This window comes from Castor canadensis, chromosome 2 (genome assembly GCF_047511655.1).
Source record: "Castor canadensis chromosome 2, mCasCan1.hap1v2, whole genome shotgun sequence".
NCBI lineage: Eukaryota > Metazoa > Chordata > Mammalia > Rodentia > Castoridae > Castor > Castor canadensis.
This window is the reverse complement of record NC_133387.1, coordinates 197,665,435-197,683,894: the sequence shown is the minus strand read 5'-3', so window position 1 is coordinate 197,683,894 and position 18,460 is coordinate 197,665,435. Positions and strand designations below refer to the sequence as shown.

Genomic DNA, 18,460 nt, shown 5'->3' with positions numbered 1-18,460 from the left:
TGTGCTTCCCAAGAGCACAACCCACCTGGACCCAGCTCTGCCTGCTGTGCCTGGTAAAAGCAAGATTACGTGGGATGCTGGAGGGTAGGGGGTCCTGCCAGCCCTCTCCACGTGCATTTCGGCCTCCACTGGGATACACTGTGTGCTGCCCACTTAATGTGCCAGCTGGGTAGCTTTCTGCACATTGCTTCACATCTGTAAACTTCAGCATTGTTATTCATAAAATGGACATTAAAAATAGTCAAGTGGCTGGTCTCAAGAGCAAATTACATTTGTATGACAACTTAGAAATGGTCCTGCCACAGACTGGGTATTCCAAAAATGTGACTGGCTCCAAATATCTATAAATATTTTACATCAGTCTTCTGCAAAAACAGCAACTCACATTGAACTGTGCATAATTCTAATTGACATAGTGGGTAGCATCCTCTTTGTCGTGGCTACGTTAGCTGACTTAGGGGAAGAAGAGCGTGTGACAGTCATATTTCTCACTTAGGTATCTGTAGCACTCTTCGTGATCTACTGCTCGAAACTTCCTATAAGAAGGTGACTCAGCCCATCCCCATGGCTTAAAGAGTCTTAAGAAGCATACAACTTTTAGCTGCCAAAGTTTAATTAAAATTTGGCATATAGATGAGCACTTCTCCAAGCATTGAAAGCCAGAAGAAGATTCCTAAACAAAGAGCAATCACACATGGTAATTTTACCCAACTGGATCCAATTATAGTTAGCATTTTTATGAAGGGAGAGAAAAGGACGGGACTCAAGAAGTGTTTTCCATTGATGACTCTTGCTCTTTAAAAGACGAATCGCCCTGTGCAGTTACTTCTAATAAGTCAAGGAACATAACTGTCTGGAGAAAAAAATTTATTCATTGTCTACTTGGAAGTAAATAACATTCTGTTTCAGAATAGGTGTGGGTACCTGAGCACATCTGGCAGTCATTCAACAACCTACAACATTGGCACCTTGAAAATGTGTTTCTTGACAATCATTTGTTCCTAGTGGACACTGTTTACTTCAAGACAGGGGAGGGTTTGCAAACAAGATAAGTAGTTTCTGTCATGCATAGCACACACCTCCAGGATGGTCAAATAGAGAGACTCACTATTCATCCAGATGGCAGGGGAAATGCTAAATGAAGACTGGAAACCCAAGCCGAAGGTGACTTTTACAATTGCTTTTCCCCTGGGAGGGAGCTTCAAAACTGCAAACCTTTAACTTTTAAAAAAGGCTAAACTTTCCATATCTTTATGTCTCTGCACTTTGGACTTTATTTCAATTATTCTGTTTAATTTGCATTTTAATTCTTCCACTGAGGTTGTTTTTTTTTCTTTATTTCAAGAATTATAATTTTCAGTACAAGCATGGTGGTACAAGTCTGTAATCCCAGCTCTTGGGAAACTGAAGCAGGAGGATCAAAAGTTTAAGGCTAGCCTGGACCACATAAGGAGTTCCAGGTCAGCCTGGGCTACGTAGTGAGACCCTGCCTCAAGAAAAAAGAAAGAACTATGTTTTTCATTGAAAGACCTTCTATTTGTCTGCTTTAACCAAAGTCTAGGGTTATTTCAAAGGACACAAAAGATACTAGAATTCTCACTGAATTCTAAACCACTACATATATATTAAAAAGAATCATGGTATCACACATGCTCATTTTAACTGATTTTATTCATGCTTTGATGACTGTATCTAGTAAAGAAAGAGCACCTTGGCTTTATTTGGAAATCGCCTGTATTGTTGCTGGGCTGTCCTGTTCTGATGTAACTGCTTCCTTGGGCTCAGAAAGGGAAGCTACATGTCTGTGGGTGACTGGTGGTATTTCTCCTTAAATGAATGGACATGACTAATATTAACCATCCAGGGAAGAAGGGGTCCCTAAAAAAGAAACGGTTTGAAAGGAGGATCTTACACTTTAGACAAGAGGGGAGGAAGTTCCCGTCCTCATCAAGAGCAGAATGGACTGAGGCTGGCCTGAGTGGGGAAGAGAAGACTGCTCTCTGCCTGCTGGTTGAAGCTTGGAGCTAGGCAAAGGTCAGTTCTTAGAGAATTCCAGAACCCCACGAATGAGCTGGAAGAGGCTGCCAAGAGTTCCCTCTGTATGCTCGCCTAGGTTATCCCTTAGATAACAGGACCTGGTGATGGTCCAGCCTGGTCTCTGGTGTGCATAGAAAAATTCAAGGGATGAGTCTAGAGCTAAAAGGAAAGTAACATCTTGGGGGCAGTAGTAAGCAGTGGAAGATTCCCAGAAGAAGGTGAATCTTAGTGACAGGCACATGGAGTAGAAAAATGTGAGTATCTTTCTATATAGACATCCAGTCTTCTGCCTAACTGAGATTATCCAGATGCCACTTTGGTGAAAGATCCAGCATCACTTTATTACTTATTAGAATAAAACTGAAGAGGAGGAGTATGTCTGTGTTGATCCTTCTCTTTGCCGGACACTAGGACAGCCCCGCTTCTAAAGGCTTACCATCCTGTGGGAGAAAGAGACACTCAAGCAAACAAGTATAAAAAAGTGAAAGAGATGTCTGAAAACACATTCAACCAAGAAGAATGATGGAGGAGGTGAATTCAAGTATGATATATTGTAAGAATTTTTGTAAATGTCACAATGGCCCCCCATTACAGCAATAATATAATAATAAAAATAAATCATTAAAAACATTCACCTGAAATGAAGGTTTGGTTATAAGCATATGATAATTTAATATGGTTCATAGGCCTGAGTCTGTACTCTACCTTCAGCTGAAACTTCCTTGACAGAGCAGAGTGCTCTGTCAGCAAAGAATGCCAGAAAATCTTCCCAACCTGCAGCCTGAATTTTTCATTCCCTTATTTATTACAGAAATATTTTTCAAGAATGAGTTTATTTTGCCTGGAGAAAAGAAAGCTGTGTTTGGGGGATTTTATTTATCTGTGGTCTTTAGCATTAGGCTACTGCATCTCTCCTAAATTGGTACTTCAAAGTCTGGGTTCTAGGGTTCCCAATGGGTTCAGAGTCATCCAACAACCTTTCCTGTCCCCTGAAGTCAATAAAAATTTTAAAGGATCCAGGATTCATTTTTTTAAAATCCACTTTTGTTTTCATCATGTGAAACCGGGGGTGGAATTCAGAATCTCTTTGGATTTCTCCTATGACTGAGACCCAATGATGTCATCCTTTTAGAAGTTTTGTCCATATCAATGTGTAGGGACCCTATCAGCACTAACACCAACTCTGTATACAACACTACATTAATAAATAGAGACACTCTTGATATAAAAAATATAGTTCTTGGAAGCTACATATTTTATAACCAATACGCCAAAATGCATGGTGAGTTCATTTCCATTGTAAATATTTTAAATGTTAAACTTCTCTCCTTCAAGTCCCTGCATTTCGGCTAACTCTGAGTACTTGCTTTTGTCTCTGGTGGGTGTTCTGCAATCCCAATGCGGTGCGTGAGCAGTTTCACTTCAAGTTTTGTCTAATATTGCTGGTCTTCACGAACGTGAAAATTTATCATTTTTGACAAATTGCCAACCATCGTCATTCAAATGTTGCCTCTTCTGCATTTTCTTTATTTTCTTCTGGAACATGTACCTTTTAATTCCATGACTCAGTAATGTTTAAATTTTCCCATTTCTTTACATCTCTGAATTTTGGGTTTTATCATCATTTATTCTAAGTATAACATGCATTGTAACTCTTCCATTGAGTTTTTATTTCAAGAATTATATGTTTCTGGTCATTCTAGTTCTCACTCTAGAGAGGACATGCTTTCAGTCTATGGAAAGTATATGCCTTTCCTAATAAACTTTACTGTCCCTTTCACTACAAAAAAAGAAAGAAAGAAAGAAAGAAAAGAATTACATTTTTCTTTTATAGATGTTTTAATTGTCTGCTTTTTAAAATAAGCCTGTTCTTTTCTTAGGGTTTTATAAGTTCTTTTATATTGTCAATGTTTTATGCATCCTTATTTCACATTCTCTTTGATGTTGTTATGTTAGCTGGGATTCCTCAAGATCCAATACTGCCGTTACAGCTTGTGTTGACTCTTGCACGTGGATTGTGTGTTCAGCTGACTCTTTCTGGGTTGTCTCCCTGTGTGTTTTGTCATTGATTATAGTAAGCATACCTTTGGTGGGGGATTGTTCCTTTCAAGAAAATCCTAAGCCACTTACATCGTGGGAACTATCTTGTCATCATGGGTTTGTGCTTTACTCTTCCAGGAGCCCCAGGGTGGTTTTCAACTTGAGAATTTCTAGGTCAGCTAGGTAGTATAAAAAATAAAAATTCACATGGCAGTGTAAACCCACAAGCTGAAATTCCCAGGTGTCTCTTGTCTTCTTACTGGTAAAGTTTCTTGTTCGCAGTCTGTGTGAGTAGGCACAGTTTTCTAGTCTAGCTTTTCAGTAAACTAAGGGTCCTGGTTTTAGGCAAGGGACAACCCAGTTCCAGCTCCCACCTCTTCCTTTCTTTCTGTCTCTTGTGGACATTACACGCCCAGCTCTTGGACACTGAGGCCCATTGCTTCTCAGATTGTGATCGTCTGCTCACAATCTGTGCTCTGGTGTTTAACTTCTTGGTTCCTAGTGTATGGCAATCCCTTTTATTTTTTGCAAACTGAGAAATATTTTTAAATCTTTTCCAATATTTTATCCAGTATTGCTAGGAGTTTATAACCATGAGGAGGTTTTTTTTAGATTTATTTACATTGCCAGAGCTGAGCTTTACAGTTTACTGTTTTATTACTGCTAATTAATTAGGATTTTCCAAGCAAAACATTTAGTTGGACTGGGTTTCCAATCTGGAGAATTTTCAAGATTAGAAACCCTTAAATTTCTCTCTCTCTCTCTCTCTCTCTCTCTCTCTCCTATCTCTCTTTCTCTCTCTCTCTCTCTCTGTCTCTCTCCCACTCATTCTTTCTCAAGTTCAGAAGTTACAGGATAGACTTTTTTTTAGTTTTAAATGAAGGAATTCCTGGGGCCTTTGCAGGAAGTGGAACTTCTTTGCTAATCATTACTAAAATTTAATTAAATAAAGTATATTAATTGCCAATTGAAAGTTGGAAAAAATAAAACTTAAATCTTTTTTGCCAAAAACCATTTGAAAGTATTAATACTTATATTAGTAGGGCCTGAGAATATGTTATAGTTCAAGCAAGATAGTTTACCACAATTTTCAGTAGAGTTCCAATGATATATGTAAAAGTCATTTGACAGAAGTGAACCGTGAGACCAAATTTCTCAGCAAGAACAAGAGAATTTATATCACAGAAATAGCAACTTACAAAGAGTTGAGACCTTATAATGGAAAATCTCTATGATTTGCAAAAATGGCAACTTGTACCTGAAGTACAATTGTGATTACCACAATTACAAATAATACACCTCCCACTCTGAAAGAATACATGAAATTACTTCAATCGCAAGTTAAAAGCATATAGAAGAGGTTACTTGTACTCTTTACCAAAGGGAAGTCATTTTCCTTAGCTTTTTTCTTATACATCAAAGATGTTGAGGTACTGCTGTTTATTGTTCAAAATTTTTCAGTTATTCCATTACTCAACTGGAAAAGTAAAAGCCTTGTCAGAGGAAATAGTGGGTAAAGAGTAACTGTAGAATCTTTAGGAAATAATAAGTTCAGAGCAGACCAAACTTTAATTCTGGTTCTGGGGCATGGGTCACTTATTATGGTGCCTCCCATGTGACACAGGAATTGTACATTATGAACTGAAGCCCATTAAAATATTTCTGCTCCTTCCTCTGCTGCTCAGTTCTATCCATGAAGAGTAGTCTGGGGTTCCTGAACTGAGGGAGAAAAATGTTTTTGGTAGATCATGTAAAGAACTACATAACTCAAGTAGGCAGTAAGCCACACTTGAGGAAAGTTTCCAGAACAACTTGGAATTACTACTTTATTTAGTCTCACTAGTGATATATAACCCACAAGGTTTTAAATCAAATCATTTTCCCACACACAATGAAATAAGTAATTGTACAGATTATAGAATAAAAAAGTTTTTATTTATGGGACAAACTAATTTTTACAGTAGTATAGTTTTTAAAGCCACTTAATTTAGCCAGGTGGTCATGTCACCAAATCCACAACCCTCAGGCTTAGTAGTACTCAGTTCAAATAAAAAAGCCCTACTATGTTTCAAACTTACACCTTCAGAGCAATTTTTTAAGATGGAGTCTCCCTATGCTGCCCCATCTGGCCTTGAATTTATGATCTTCCTGCATCAACATACCAAGCAGCTGGGATTACTGGAGTACACCACCATGCCTGGCTTCATAGCAAATTTGGAAACAGATGCATTCAGAATATCTAGGATTTATTCAGTTTACTTTCTACTGTGATTTTTTTCTTGGCATCTGTCCTAACAGTCCAGAGCAGATACAGCGTCATCTGAGAGGTCATTACAAATGAGAATCCCAGGCTGCACCCAAGACCTACGAAACCAGAATCTGCATTTAAACAAAATCTCTGGGTCGTTCTTTGCCCATCAAAGTTCTAGCAGTCTACACTATGAGACACAGAAACATTTTCTAATTTAACATCAAACACAATATTTCTTTTGGGGGTGACGAGAATGTCCTAGAACGCATACCGTGATGACTGCAGAACAATATTAAGTGCAACACTGCACTTAATGTACAACTTAAATGAGTGGATTTTATGTATAAGTTATATTCTAATTTTTTTAAAGGAAAAAAAGAAGATACGTTGTAGTAAATGTTTTCCACTTGCACAGTCCATAGATAAATGGAACCAGTTCCAACTTCGTCCTTTCATCTTGGAGAAAAATGTAATGCCCTGTTTCCCCGGGCTCAATTCTTACTGTGAAAGCAGACCACAGCACGCTTTGACTGTGGACAGCCCTGAGGAGTGTCCCAAAGGCGCCACCATCATCCATCCTGAGGTTGTGCCAGGCGCCCTGGGCAGGCCCCTCCCCCCACCTTCAGCTGAGAACCTTTTTCCTGGGGAAACAGCTTGCGGATGGATGTGACAGACAGGTCAGGAAGCCCAGCACCCACTCAAGCCGAGGGGCAGAGAGACAGAAATGCTGTCCGCGCCAGCTGCATGTGTGCTCACAGCCTGGGGTGGGGGGCACGAGGACTTTTCTTCTCGAGTCCACTCTCTGCCACCCGCAGATTTTTCCATAAAGGTTGATGAGCATCCAGAGACCCTTAAAACGACCCCGGACGCCCACACTTCAGTTTGCGGGTCTCCTGGCCCGCACTACAGGCTCATCTTCCCCGACGTGCGGCCGGGATGGGGGAGGGGGGAGGAGGCCGAGGGGGCTCAAAGGGCCAGGTCACCCCCTTCCACGCACACTCCAAACTTGTCGCCCTCAGAGGACCCGTGCTGTGCCTGCTAACACGGGCAGATCTTGGGGACCCTGGGCTCACAGGTCCCTGTTCCTACACTCCCCCAAGGACCCTTAAGGTCCAGTCATGTCCCCCACGCACACGGAGAGTCCCGGGGGCGCACATAGGAACCCACTCCTGTGCACACCATGCCTGTTGCGCAGCGACACTGGATCTGTTGGGAGCCCCGAGAGGTGGCCGGGGCTAAGAAAGCCACCAGCCTTCTGGTCGCCTGCCCCGAGGTGGAGGTGTCACTGCCAGGGCGAACGCACCCGGCCGGCCCCGGGAGGCGCGCGGTGGGGACGCGCGGACCGCGACCCTCGGAGCGCAGCGCACAGCCCCGGCCCTCGCCGCGCCGCCCCGCGCCCGCGCCCGCGCCGCCCCGCACTTACTAGCTGGGGTAGTAGCCGTAGGGAGGCAGCGGGAAGGGCGCGCCACCGTCGTCGCCCAGCTCCGCGTCCAGGAGCAGGTAGTCCTGGCTCTCGTTGCGCCGCGCGCCGGCTCCCGCCACAGCCCCGGGAGAGCCGCCCCTGCGGGGCCCGAACGCGGGACTCTGGCTCATGGCAGGATCGCACGGCTGGCCTGCGCCCTGCTCCCCGGCGAGGGCTCGCAGGTGCCCCGCAGAGACCTGGGGAGACGGGTCCCGGAGCAAACCCCGCACCAGGATGAGGCAGGGGTGCAGGCGCCCGGCAGTCGGGGCTCCGCGAGGGGCTCCCGGTCCTCCCAGGCAGAAGTCACTGCGGGGCCCCGGGGGCGCGACGGGGACCTGGAGCGCAGCGCGCCTGGCCGGGCGGACCTGGAGAGGAGGCAGGGTGCACAGGCGGGGCTTCGGTGGCAGCCGCTGAGAGCCAGCCGGGAGCCCAGCTGAAGAGTTACTATGTCAACCGAGACTCCAGCCCTCAGCTCCCGCCTTCTCCCCCCGCCCCGCATCCTCCGTCATGACCCCCACCTTTAAAGGGATCCAAACGACGCTCCAGAAGCAGCCAAGGGCTGTCCTGTGGCCACAATTTTGGGCCCAGGATAAACCTAAACTACACCGAGCCAGACACGCGCTTTTTTTTTTTTGGTGGAGAGGGGAGCAACTTCCAGAGTCTATTTTGTAGCAACACAAACTGAGGACTTTCTAGGAAGTTTTCCTTAAATCATACTCTTGAACAGAGAGTCCGTTGTTTTTTTTAAAGGAATAGGAGTTTATCTTCCTTCCAGACCTGCATTTCCTTGGGGCTTTTCTCTTAGGCCCCCAATCCCTGAAGTTATTATGACTCTGCTGTGAAACTAAAAAGGCTGCATTCCCAAGGCCAGATGTTCCCAGTTCCTGAGCAAACCAACAAAAATAGGGAAGCATTTTCCAATGACATCGATAAAAAGGTCAACAACCTGCTTACTTTAGTGAAAAATCTGTCTTCCATCACTGCCAATGCGGGAATTGTTTCTCTGCCAGATGCTTCTCGAATTTCCAAATTCTTTTTTAAGGCTTAGTTTAAAACTGATTATATCTGCATACATGGGAGAAGTCAAAAACGTGTCAACAAGAATGAATCAGTATGTGTTGTAGTTCCAGCAAGAGTCCTCAACTGGCAATCCATTCACTTCGTCATCAATATTTAGTGAATGCTAACAGTATCCCAAATACGGTTTCAGGATTCAGAAGCACGCAAACAGATAAGGCACCTGTCTGTCCTCATAGAGGCTTTCATGGGACAGGCCAGCCAGAGATTAAACAAGCAAATAAAAACAGAAAGAAAGAACAAAGGCTGCCATGAAAATAAAAGAAGTGAAATGGTTAGTGGTACCTCAGATCAGGTGGCTGTAAGAGTTGAGTGGGGACATACATACAAGGAGCCAGCCCTGAAAAGATCAGAAGTGCGTTACAACTGAATTGAAACATGCCAGGCTCTGGAATCCTACCTGGCAAGTTAGCTTTGTTTCCCACGAACAAGTACACAATGAAATGGATATTGGAAGTGCGAGCAAAAGCAGTCAGCTTGATGGGCAGCTGGAGGGTAAGATGTCACTGAGATCTGAAACTCAGGGAGAGGAGATACTATCATCCTGAGGGGCGTGCTGTGTATTTGCCACATGTAGTGACTCGGATATGAAGTGTCCCCTGAGTGTATTGCAGGCTTGGTCTCCAATGTGATGTCCAGAGGTAGGCCTTTGGGGGTGATGGTGATTGTGTCCTGAGGGCTCTGACCTAGTCAGTGGTTAATCCACTGATGGATGTATCCTTTGATGGCATATTGGGAAGTGATAGAAATTAGGAGGTAGAGGGTAGCTGGGAGAAGTAGACCATTGGGGGTGAGCTTTGGAAGGATATACCTTAACTTCTACTCTCTCTCTCTCTCTCTCTCTGTCTCCTCTGCCTCATCACAGACCCAGAAACATGGGGTCAAGTGACCTCGTGACCATGAGCCGAAACCTCTGAAAGTGTGAGCCAAAATGTTTGTGTACCCTGGCTCATCCTCATGTGGGGTATTTCTGATTTAAGAGCCTTGGTTTTGATCTTTCAATACATGGAGCCATGATTTAAAATTCTTTCTACTTCCTGGTAATTATACCCAACATAAAATGTTTGTGAAGGCATGTGCTATCTATAAATACCCAACAGTTTAAGGCTTCCATGAATTAGTTAACAAATGTTTCATTTAAACAGTGTTCAGGTAATCTGTTTGGGAACACCAAATATGGGAAACAATGTAGCGTGGAATGTAACATTCAAATATTTTGTACTTGGCTCGAATTCTGTAAGTTAAAGCAAAGTTAGACAACATTTATGGTGTTAGTTGAAGTGTTAGCCTTCAACTTTAAAAAAATGAGACGGAATTTATTTTGTTGTTACAGTTAGTAGAGCTGTTTGTTCCTTTTTCTCCTAACACTGTTTTTCATTCACACATAACAACCTTCACACTGAAAAAATATTACAGTAAACTTATAATGTGACATTAATTTATCATTTGGCAGGATAAAGTCGTCCCTTTTTCTGTTACTTGAAGTATAGTGAGTACTAGATCAATGCAACCCAGGAGTGTTTATGGAGCCTCCAGGAGGGGGAGGATTGGAGGATTGGGAGACTTTGTGATGATGATGTGGAAGACCCTTGGTATGGTTTGGACATGCAATGTCCCCACAGGCACGTGCACTGGGGCTTGACTGTCAGCTGCTGCACTTTGGGGAAGTGACTGGATCCTGAGTACTCTGACTTAATCAATGGATTAATTCCTTGATGGGTTCATAAGACAGCATTATTGGGTAGCGGGGAGGTGGGCTTACTTGGAGGAAGATCACTGGGAGCCTGTCCTCGGGGCTGCATCTTGCCTTGCTGCCTTCCTCTACCCCCCTTTCTCTGCTTCCTGTTCACAGCGAGGTGAGCAGCCTCTGCCATGGTGCTCTGCCTCATCCAGAAACAACAAAGCCAGCTATGGTGGATTGAAAGCTCCAGAACTGTGAACGAAAATAAAGCGTTCTTCCTCTTAAAGTTGTTTACGTTAGGCATTTTATCACAGAAATACATGGTCAACTAACACAGACAAGTAGATAGGACTCTGAAAACCTGGATTTTTCAGGGAGAGCGGGAAGGAGACAAGGGCTCACTATGTAACCCAAACTGACCTTGAACTCATGATCTGTCTGCCTCTGCCTCCCGAGTGCTGGGATTATAGGCATGTGCACCACACCCAAGAACAGATTTTCACTTCATCCATTGTCTTTAACTACAAATGCACGATTTCAGAGAGGACACTCAGGGTCTCTAAGCTGTTGTTTATTCATCTGAAAGCAGGTTTATAATTACTGAAGACACCTTCCTCTCTATCTTCCCACATTCTGTAGTCATGTATGTAGTTTTAACTCTTCAATTGCATTAAAAACACGGTGAAACCGGTACAGAACAAGACAAAATAACCTTTCAATGAAATGTTTGAATTAAATATCTAGGCAGGCGATCTACCACTTGAGCCACTCCCCAGCCTGAATTAAATATCTAAATCAAAACATGAATTAATTGGAATAATGAAGAAGTTGGGTGAATGAAGAAAGAATAGGTCTGAAGGGTAAGCCTTGTGAAGAAAAAGTAGTTTTCACGACATTGGACATGTTGATGCAATTATAAGTTATATGTTTATGTAGTATGCTTGTGGCCTTGAAATACAAAAGAACAGCTCAGTTGTCAGCCGAGAAGCGTGAGGATGAAGGTGGATTATGTGTCTGTGGGTGGAGGGAGGAATATCTTTGAGGACCTTTGCCTCGTTACGCATGTCTGCTATGTAGTTTTGATAGACTGATTCTTACAAAAGCGATATTCCTATTTTAACACAGTATTTTGAAAAGCTGATAGTGGCAGAAATAAAAAGGGCTGCTCTCAGAAGTTCTCAGGCTAAGAACTCAAGTGAAACTAAAAAGAAATTGTCACCAGGGATAGGAGGTTGAGGAAATGTTTCCAGATGCTTAATGACTTCAGAGTCTAAGAGGAACTTACTCAGAAGACTTAGGGCAACTTTCAGTTTATGGAACACTGTCCTTCAAGGGAAGCCAGAAGCCCAGATGAGTTTCTGGGAAATGCAGTTAGTTTGGGGTAGTGGCCAGAGCTACAAATAAAATGTTACTCATGAATTCACCTGGCTATTTTAATGCACAAGAGCCCTGACTCCTGGTTCCTAATGCATGTAGACTCCACAGAGGAAAAAAAGCAAAAAACACTCTAGAAACCTCCTTTATGAATGAAATTCCTGTGTAAATCCTGGTTTCAGTGAAATGGGAGCAGGTGACCCTAGATCTTATAATCTCAATTTCATAATTTTCAAAGTGAAAAGATTATAATGACTACATTTGATATCTCTCTTAAAGGTAAAATTGCATTATGATTCAACACATAGAAAAAATAAAATGGAAATTTATTTTAATATTTGCTTTGATTCAACCTTGACTCAGAGGTACAGAATTCTAACATTACCTTACATGTATTTTGCAAGCATTTTGCTATTACAGTTTCACTTAACCCATCATGTTGGACCAAATTAATTAATACTTTGATAGAATTATCACGATACTTGTAATGAACTATTTGTCAGGTTACTGTTTAATACATTTGCCAGAAAAATTGAAAAACTATGAGCTGTGCAGCAGAAGAATGATTCATAAGTAGAATGCTGCTGAGAAGGCTGTTGGTTTTGGATGTGTGTCACTCAGGTTCAGTGAATGAAGATGTTTCAAGAACAGATGGAGCTGCTTCCTATCCAGACCATGCAAATGCAGCTTGAGCCTCAATTTGGGGCCTCAATTTCCATAAATACTACAAAATAAATTACTATATCTATTGCAAATTAAATAAACCCTAAGATCCTTTAAGAAAAAGGCTACATTTTAGAAATTCATCATTGTCTACAAGTATTCATGAAGAACAGTTGATAACACTTAGTATCTAGTCCTAGTTTTTAAAAATACTGTAGAAAAATCATACTAAATTAAGAATAACAGGTGCATCTTTAACATGGCAAGGAAGACCTACTTTAAATAAAACTAATAGGGAGAAATGCTAGTGATGTTTCCATCTGTGTAAAAAATAAGGTAACTAGCTATTCTAGTTATTACCTAAGAACTTCTATAGTAAGTAAAATAAAGCATTATAAATAAACTGGAAAAATTCAAAGGAGAATATCTATGTCTATTAGTTACAGGTTATATAATTGCCTACCATAAAAATTCAAGATTTTGGCTAACATGTAGTAGAATTGACAAGGGTATAGTACATGATACAGTGTTAAATAATAAAAGTAAAATTTGGAAGTCTGTAGTTTTACAACTAGTAGTAATAGCTACTCAAAATATATTAAAAACTGCAAAGTATAAAGTAAATAGAAATAAATTTAACAAAGAATTGTGAGACAATCTAAAGAAAATAATAAAGCTTCACTGAGACCTAATTGAAAAATGAATCAAAGGTCAATATCAAAATAGATTTTATTTATAATTCTATTATTCTTGTATTAAACTTATAACTTTGGGTAGATGCAGTGTTTTCCCATCTAGGAACAGATTCATTCTGTATTTACTTTTTCATGTTTCTAGAAATAAATATGTAGAAAGCAAGAAAAACAAAAAGGGAGGTAATGAGAGGAATGTGGTCTATAAACATCAGATAGTTGGAGTGTACATGTGGCCAGTGATAGAGCACTTACCTAGTAGGCACCAGCCCTGAGTTCAATATTCAGTACTGCAAAAAATAATTTAACAAAACCACAGTAAATAAAACACATTGAGACTCAACAAATGAAATTATTAATAGGATATAATAGAAAGCAGAGTAAAATAACCTCAAAATACAAAAGATCTTATGGTAAGATAAAGAACATACTAATTCAAACAGGGAAATGAAAGCATATTAAATAAATTGGATAACATATTTCCATCTTCTACCTTTGCCAAAATAAATGCATTGTAGTAAGTTAAATGTGATTAAAGAAATAAAAAAGACAGATATGTAAACTCTAAATATATATATGTATATACACACATATATGTAATTTTAACTTAAGAAAATCAAATTTAGATCAACTATCTTTTATGATCACAATGACAAGAGCCTAGAAATCAATAACAGAAGGAAATTTGGAAAATTCACAAATATGTAGAAATTGAGCACCATGTTCATGAACAACCAATAGATCAAAAAGAAATGAAAGGGAAATCAAAACATTTTATGAAAAAAATGAAATGGAAACACAACATGCCACAACTGATGGCATACAGCAACAGCAGTGTAAGTAGAGGAGTATATAACAATAAATAGTCAAATTTCAGAAGAAATATATGAAAATAAGCTTATGTCATAAGGAACTAGAAAAAGAAGTACAAAACTCCAAATTAGTAGGAAATAACAAACATCAGAGAAAAAAATAAATGAAGAAAAAACAGTAGAAAAGAATAACAAAACTAAGAGTTTATTTTTGAAAAGATAAAATTGTCAAATCTTAGTTAAGTTAAATAATAAAAACAAAGAGGACTCAAATAAAATCAGAAATGAAAGAGGAGCTATTACAACTGAGATCACAGAAATAAAGACCATAGGAGACTTCTATAAACAACTATACACCAACCTAGAAGAAACGGAAAATGTTCTAGAAACATAAAACCTATCAAGACTAAGCTATGAAGAAACACAAAATCTGAATAGATAAATAATGAGTAAGGAAACTGAATCTGTAATAAAATATCTCTGATAAAAATAGTGCAGGACCAGATGGCTTGGTAAATTCTATCAGACATTTAATGGCTAATACTGATCCTTCTCAAACTCTCATTGAATTTAAGAGGAAGGAACACTTCCAAACTCACTTTATTTTTTTTTTCATTTTTCTTTTATTATTCATATGTGCATACAAGGCTTGGTTCATTTCTCCCCCTTGCCCCCACCCCCTCCCTTACCACCCACTCCACCCCCTCCCGCTCCCCCCCTCAATACCCCGCAGAAACTATTTTGCCCTTATCTCTAATTTTGTTGTAGAGAGAGTATAAGCAATAATAGGAAGGAACAAGGGGTTTTGCTGGTTGAGATAAGGATAGCTATACAGGGCATTGACTCACATTGATTTCCTGTGCGTGGGTGTTACCTTCTAGGTTAATTCTTTTTGATCTATAGAAGGAAAGTTCCTCAACATTATAAAAGCTATATATGACAAACCTACAGCCAGCATTATACTTAACGGAGAAAAATTAAAACCATTCCCTCTAAAATCAGGAACCAGACAAGGATGCCCACTATCTCCACTCCTATTCAACATAGTACTGGAATTCCTAGCCAGAGCAATTAGGCAAGAAGAAGGAATAAAAGGAATACAAATAGGTAAAGAAACTGTCAAAATATCCCTATTTGCAGACGACATGATCCTATACCTTAAAGACCCAAAAAACTCTACTCAGAAGCTTCTAGACATCATCAATAGCTATAGCAAGGTAGCAGGATATAAAATCAACATAGAAAAAAAACCAAACTCACTTTATAAGACTACAATTACCCTGATAGCAAATCCAGACAGGGATACACTAAGAAAAGAAAATTTAGGCCAATATCCTTCATGAACACAAATGCGAACTCCTCAACAAACCAGATTTAATAGCATATTAAAAGATCACACCCACAATCAAGTGAAATTTGACTATGAGATGATTTAATGTACATAAATACAATATGACCCTCTGTTATCAGAATAAAGGCAAAAGCCCATCTGATCATCTCAGATCTTCAAATGCAGCAGGATTTGACAAAATTTAGCATCATTTTATTATAAAAACTCTCAAAAATTAGTTACAAAAGGATCGTAATCTAAGCACAATAAAAACTCAAACTTCTAATATTTTTCACAGAAATAGAAAAGCCATCTGAAAATTTGTATCAAACCACAAAAGACCCTGAATAGTCAAAGCAGTCCTAGGCAAAAAAGGCAGAGCAGGAAACAGATATTTCCTGATCTCAAAGTTTATTAAACTGGAATTTTAATAAGGATTGCCTTGAATTAGTGGATTGCTTTTAGTCGTATGGTCATTGTAACAACATTAATTCTGCTGGTCCATGAATATGGTAGTCTTTCAATCTGTGTCTGCTACAAATTTTTCTTCAGTCTTTTATAGTTTTCAGTCTACAGGTCTTTCATATTTTTGGTTAAATTTGTGTTTTTTTTCTTTGAAGCTGTTGTAAATAAAATTGTTTTCCTCTTTTTCTGTGGGGTCATTATTGTACCATAGAAAAGCTACTGATTTTTGTATGTTGATGTTGTATCCTGCTACTTTGCCTAGGGAGTTTATTGGATCTGAGAGTTTTCTGGTGGAGTCTTTAGGAAACTTTTAAATACAGGATCATATCTTCTGCAAATAGGGGTAATCTGACTTCTTTCTTTCCTATTTGTATTCTCTTTATTTCATTCTCTTGCCTTATTGCTTTTGGCTAAGATTTCATGCACTCTGCTGATTAAGAGTAGTGCAAGTGAACACCTTTGTCTTGTTCCTGGTTTTAGAGGAAATGCATTCAACTTTTCCTCAGTCAGTATAATATTGGCTGCTTTGTTGTCCTTTATATCTTTTATTATTTTGAGGTATGATCTTTCTATATTCTTAGTTTCTTAAGGGTTTTTTTTAATTTATACTCTGATATTTTTATTTCCTTCCTCCTATTGAGGAAAATTCAGGGGGCTACTAAGAAGAACATTAACTATACAGATTTGGGTGAAATATTCTATACATGTGTATTAAATCCATTTGATGTATGATGCAGTTTAACTCAATCAACTGAATCAACTGAAAATGCCATCAAAGACCTTAATGTAATATCTAAAACCTTGAAAATATTAGAGAAACACATAAGAGTAACACTTCAAGATACAGGCATAGGGAATGACTTTCTGAATGAGACTCCACTAGTTCAGGAAATAAAAGTGATTCAATCAAATTAAAAAGCTTCAGCCAGCAAAATAAACAATCAACAGAGTAAAGACATAGCCTATAGAATGGAAGACAATCTTTGCCAGATATTCATAAACAAGGAATTAATATTCAGAATACATAAAGAACTCAAAAATATTAAACAACAAAAGAGCAAATAATCTAATCAATAAATGGGCAAAGTAACTAAGCTGGCACCTTTCAAAGGAAGTAAATCACCAATAAATACACAAAAAATATTCAACATCTTTAGATATTAAGGAAATGCAAAGGGTGACTATTAGCAATATGGAGAGGGGAAAGAGAGAGACGGATTATCAAAGGTAATGCAGGGGTAAATATAATCAAAGTGCATTCCATACATGCATGGTAATGTTGCAGTAAAACCCATTACTTAGTATAGTTAATATTTGGTAGTAACAATTCTACTATAAAACTATAGTAAACAAAAAAACTTGATAGTGACACAGAAATAGATGTGCAGACCAACAGAATAGAACAGAGAGCCCAGAAGTAAATCTATGCCTTGTGTTGAGCAAAATGGATATCCACACACAGAATAACAAAATTAGACCCTTGTCTTCTGTCCTACACAGAAATTAATTCAAATTGGATTAAAGACTTAGACATAAGACTTGAAACATAAGACCTGAAGTAGTAGCAAAACTAAATAGGAAAACAGGGAGAAAGTTTCTTAACAATGATCTGAGCAAAAATTTTCAGCCTTTGAAAAAAAAGAAATCCTGTCCTTGATGAAAACTAAATGAATTTGGAGGAAACAAGCCAGGCACAGAAAGACAGACACTATATGACCTCACTTATAGGTGAATTTCAAAAAGTCAAATTCACAAAAGCAAGAGAGAAAGATGGTGGTGACTAGAGGCTGGGAGGTTGGGGAAGAAGGTGATCTTTTGTCCTTTGAATATACAACTGGAGTTGTCTCATAAGGAGCAGTAGGGGAATTCCAATGAGGGACTGTCCCAAACTGTCCTGAAATGGGACCAGTTGAGACTGCAAAGAAAGAAGCACTAAACATCAGGGTGATCAGTCCAAAGCCTTTATTAAGGGAACTTATGGGGTGCTGCAGCAGATCCTGGGATGGATGTCCAGAGAAGAGGATGTTCTGCTTAGGTATGTCCATGGCAGGGATAGGGCTAGGAATTGTGTCATGAATTTGGCTCAGGTCCAGGGCTAGTTCATTTTCAGAATTTTGGGCAACAACCATGCCTGGGAATGTTCAAGGGCTTGGGTCCAGTCTGCAGGGTAAAATGTGCAGCCAGCTAGGTCACAGAGCACTCAAGTCACCTTGTATTGTTTTGTCAGGACAAGAGAAAAAGCAGGGGGGACAGGTGGACTTTGAGATATTAGTCAAAGGACCCTAAATTTAAGTTAAAGGGGTAGAACAAGTTAGTTAATAACAGCACATTACATACTTAAAAACACTACACCTAAAATGGTTGATTTTATGTGTTCTCACAATGAAAAAGTATGTGAGATGACACATATGTTACTTAGATCAATTTAGCCATTCCACAGTGTATACCTATAATACATCATATTCTACACCACACACACAATTTTAAGTTGTCAATTAAAAATCAATTTAAAACTTAAATAAAATCTATAGGACTAGTGGGGTAGCTCAAGTGGTAGAGCGCCTACCTCTGAAGTA

At 39.6% G+C, this 18,460-nt stretch overlaps 1 protein-coding gene across 1 annotated transcript in view; it reads right to left on the bottom strand.

The window, feature by feature from the left end:
• Trpc6 (transient receptor potential cation channel subfamily C member 6) overlaps positions 1-8,210 on the bottom strand; it is a 118,492-nt gene extending 110,282 nt beyond the window's left edge. The window contains exon 1 of the mRNA XM_020161675.2: positions 7,752-8,210. Within this exon, the coding sequence (XP_020017264.1) occupies positions 7,752-7,921 (170 nt within the window). The 5' untranslated portion in view covers positions 7,922-8,210. The remainder of the gene's footprint in view (positions 1-7,751) is intronic.
• Between the last annotated feature and the right edge of the window lie 10,250 nt (positions 8,211-18,460).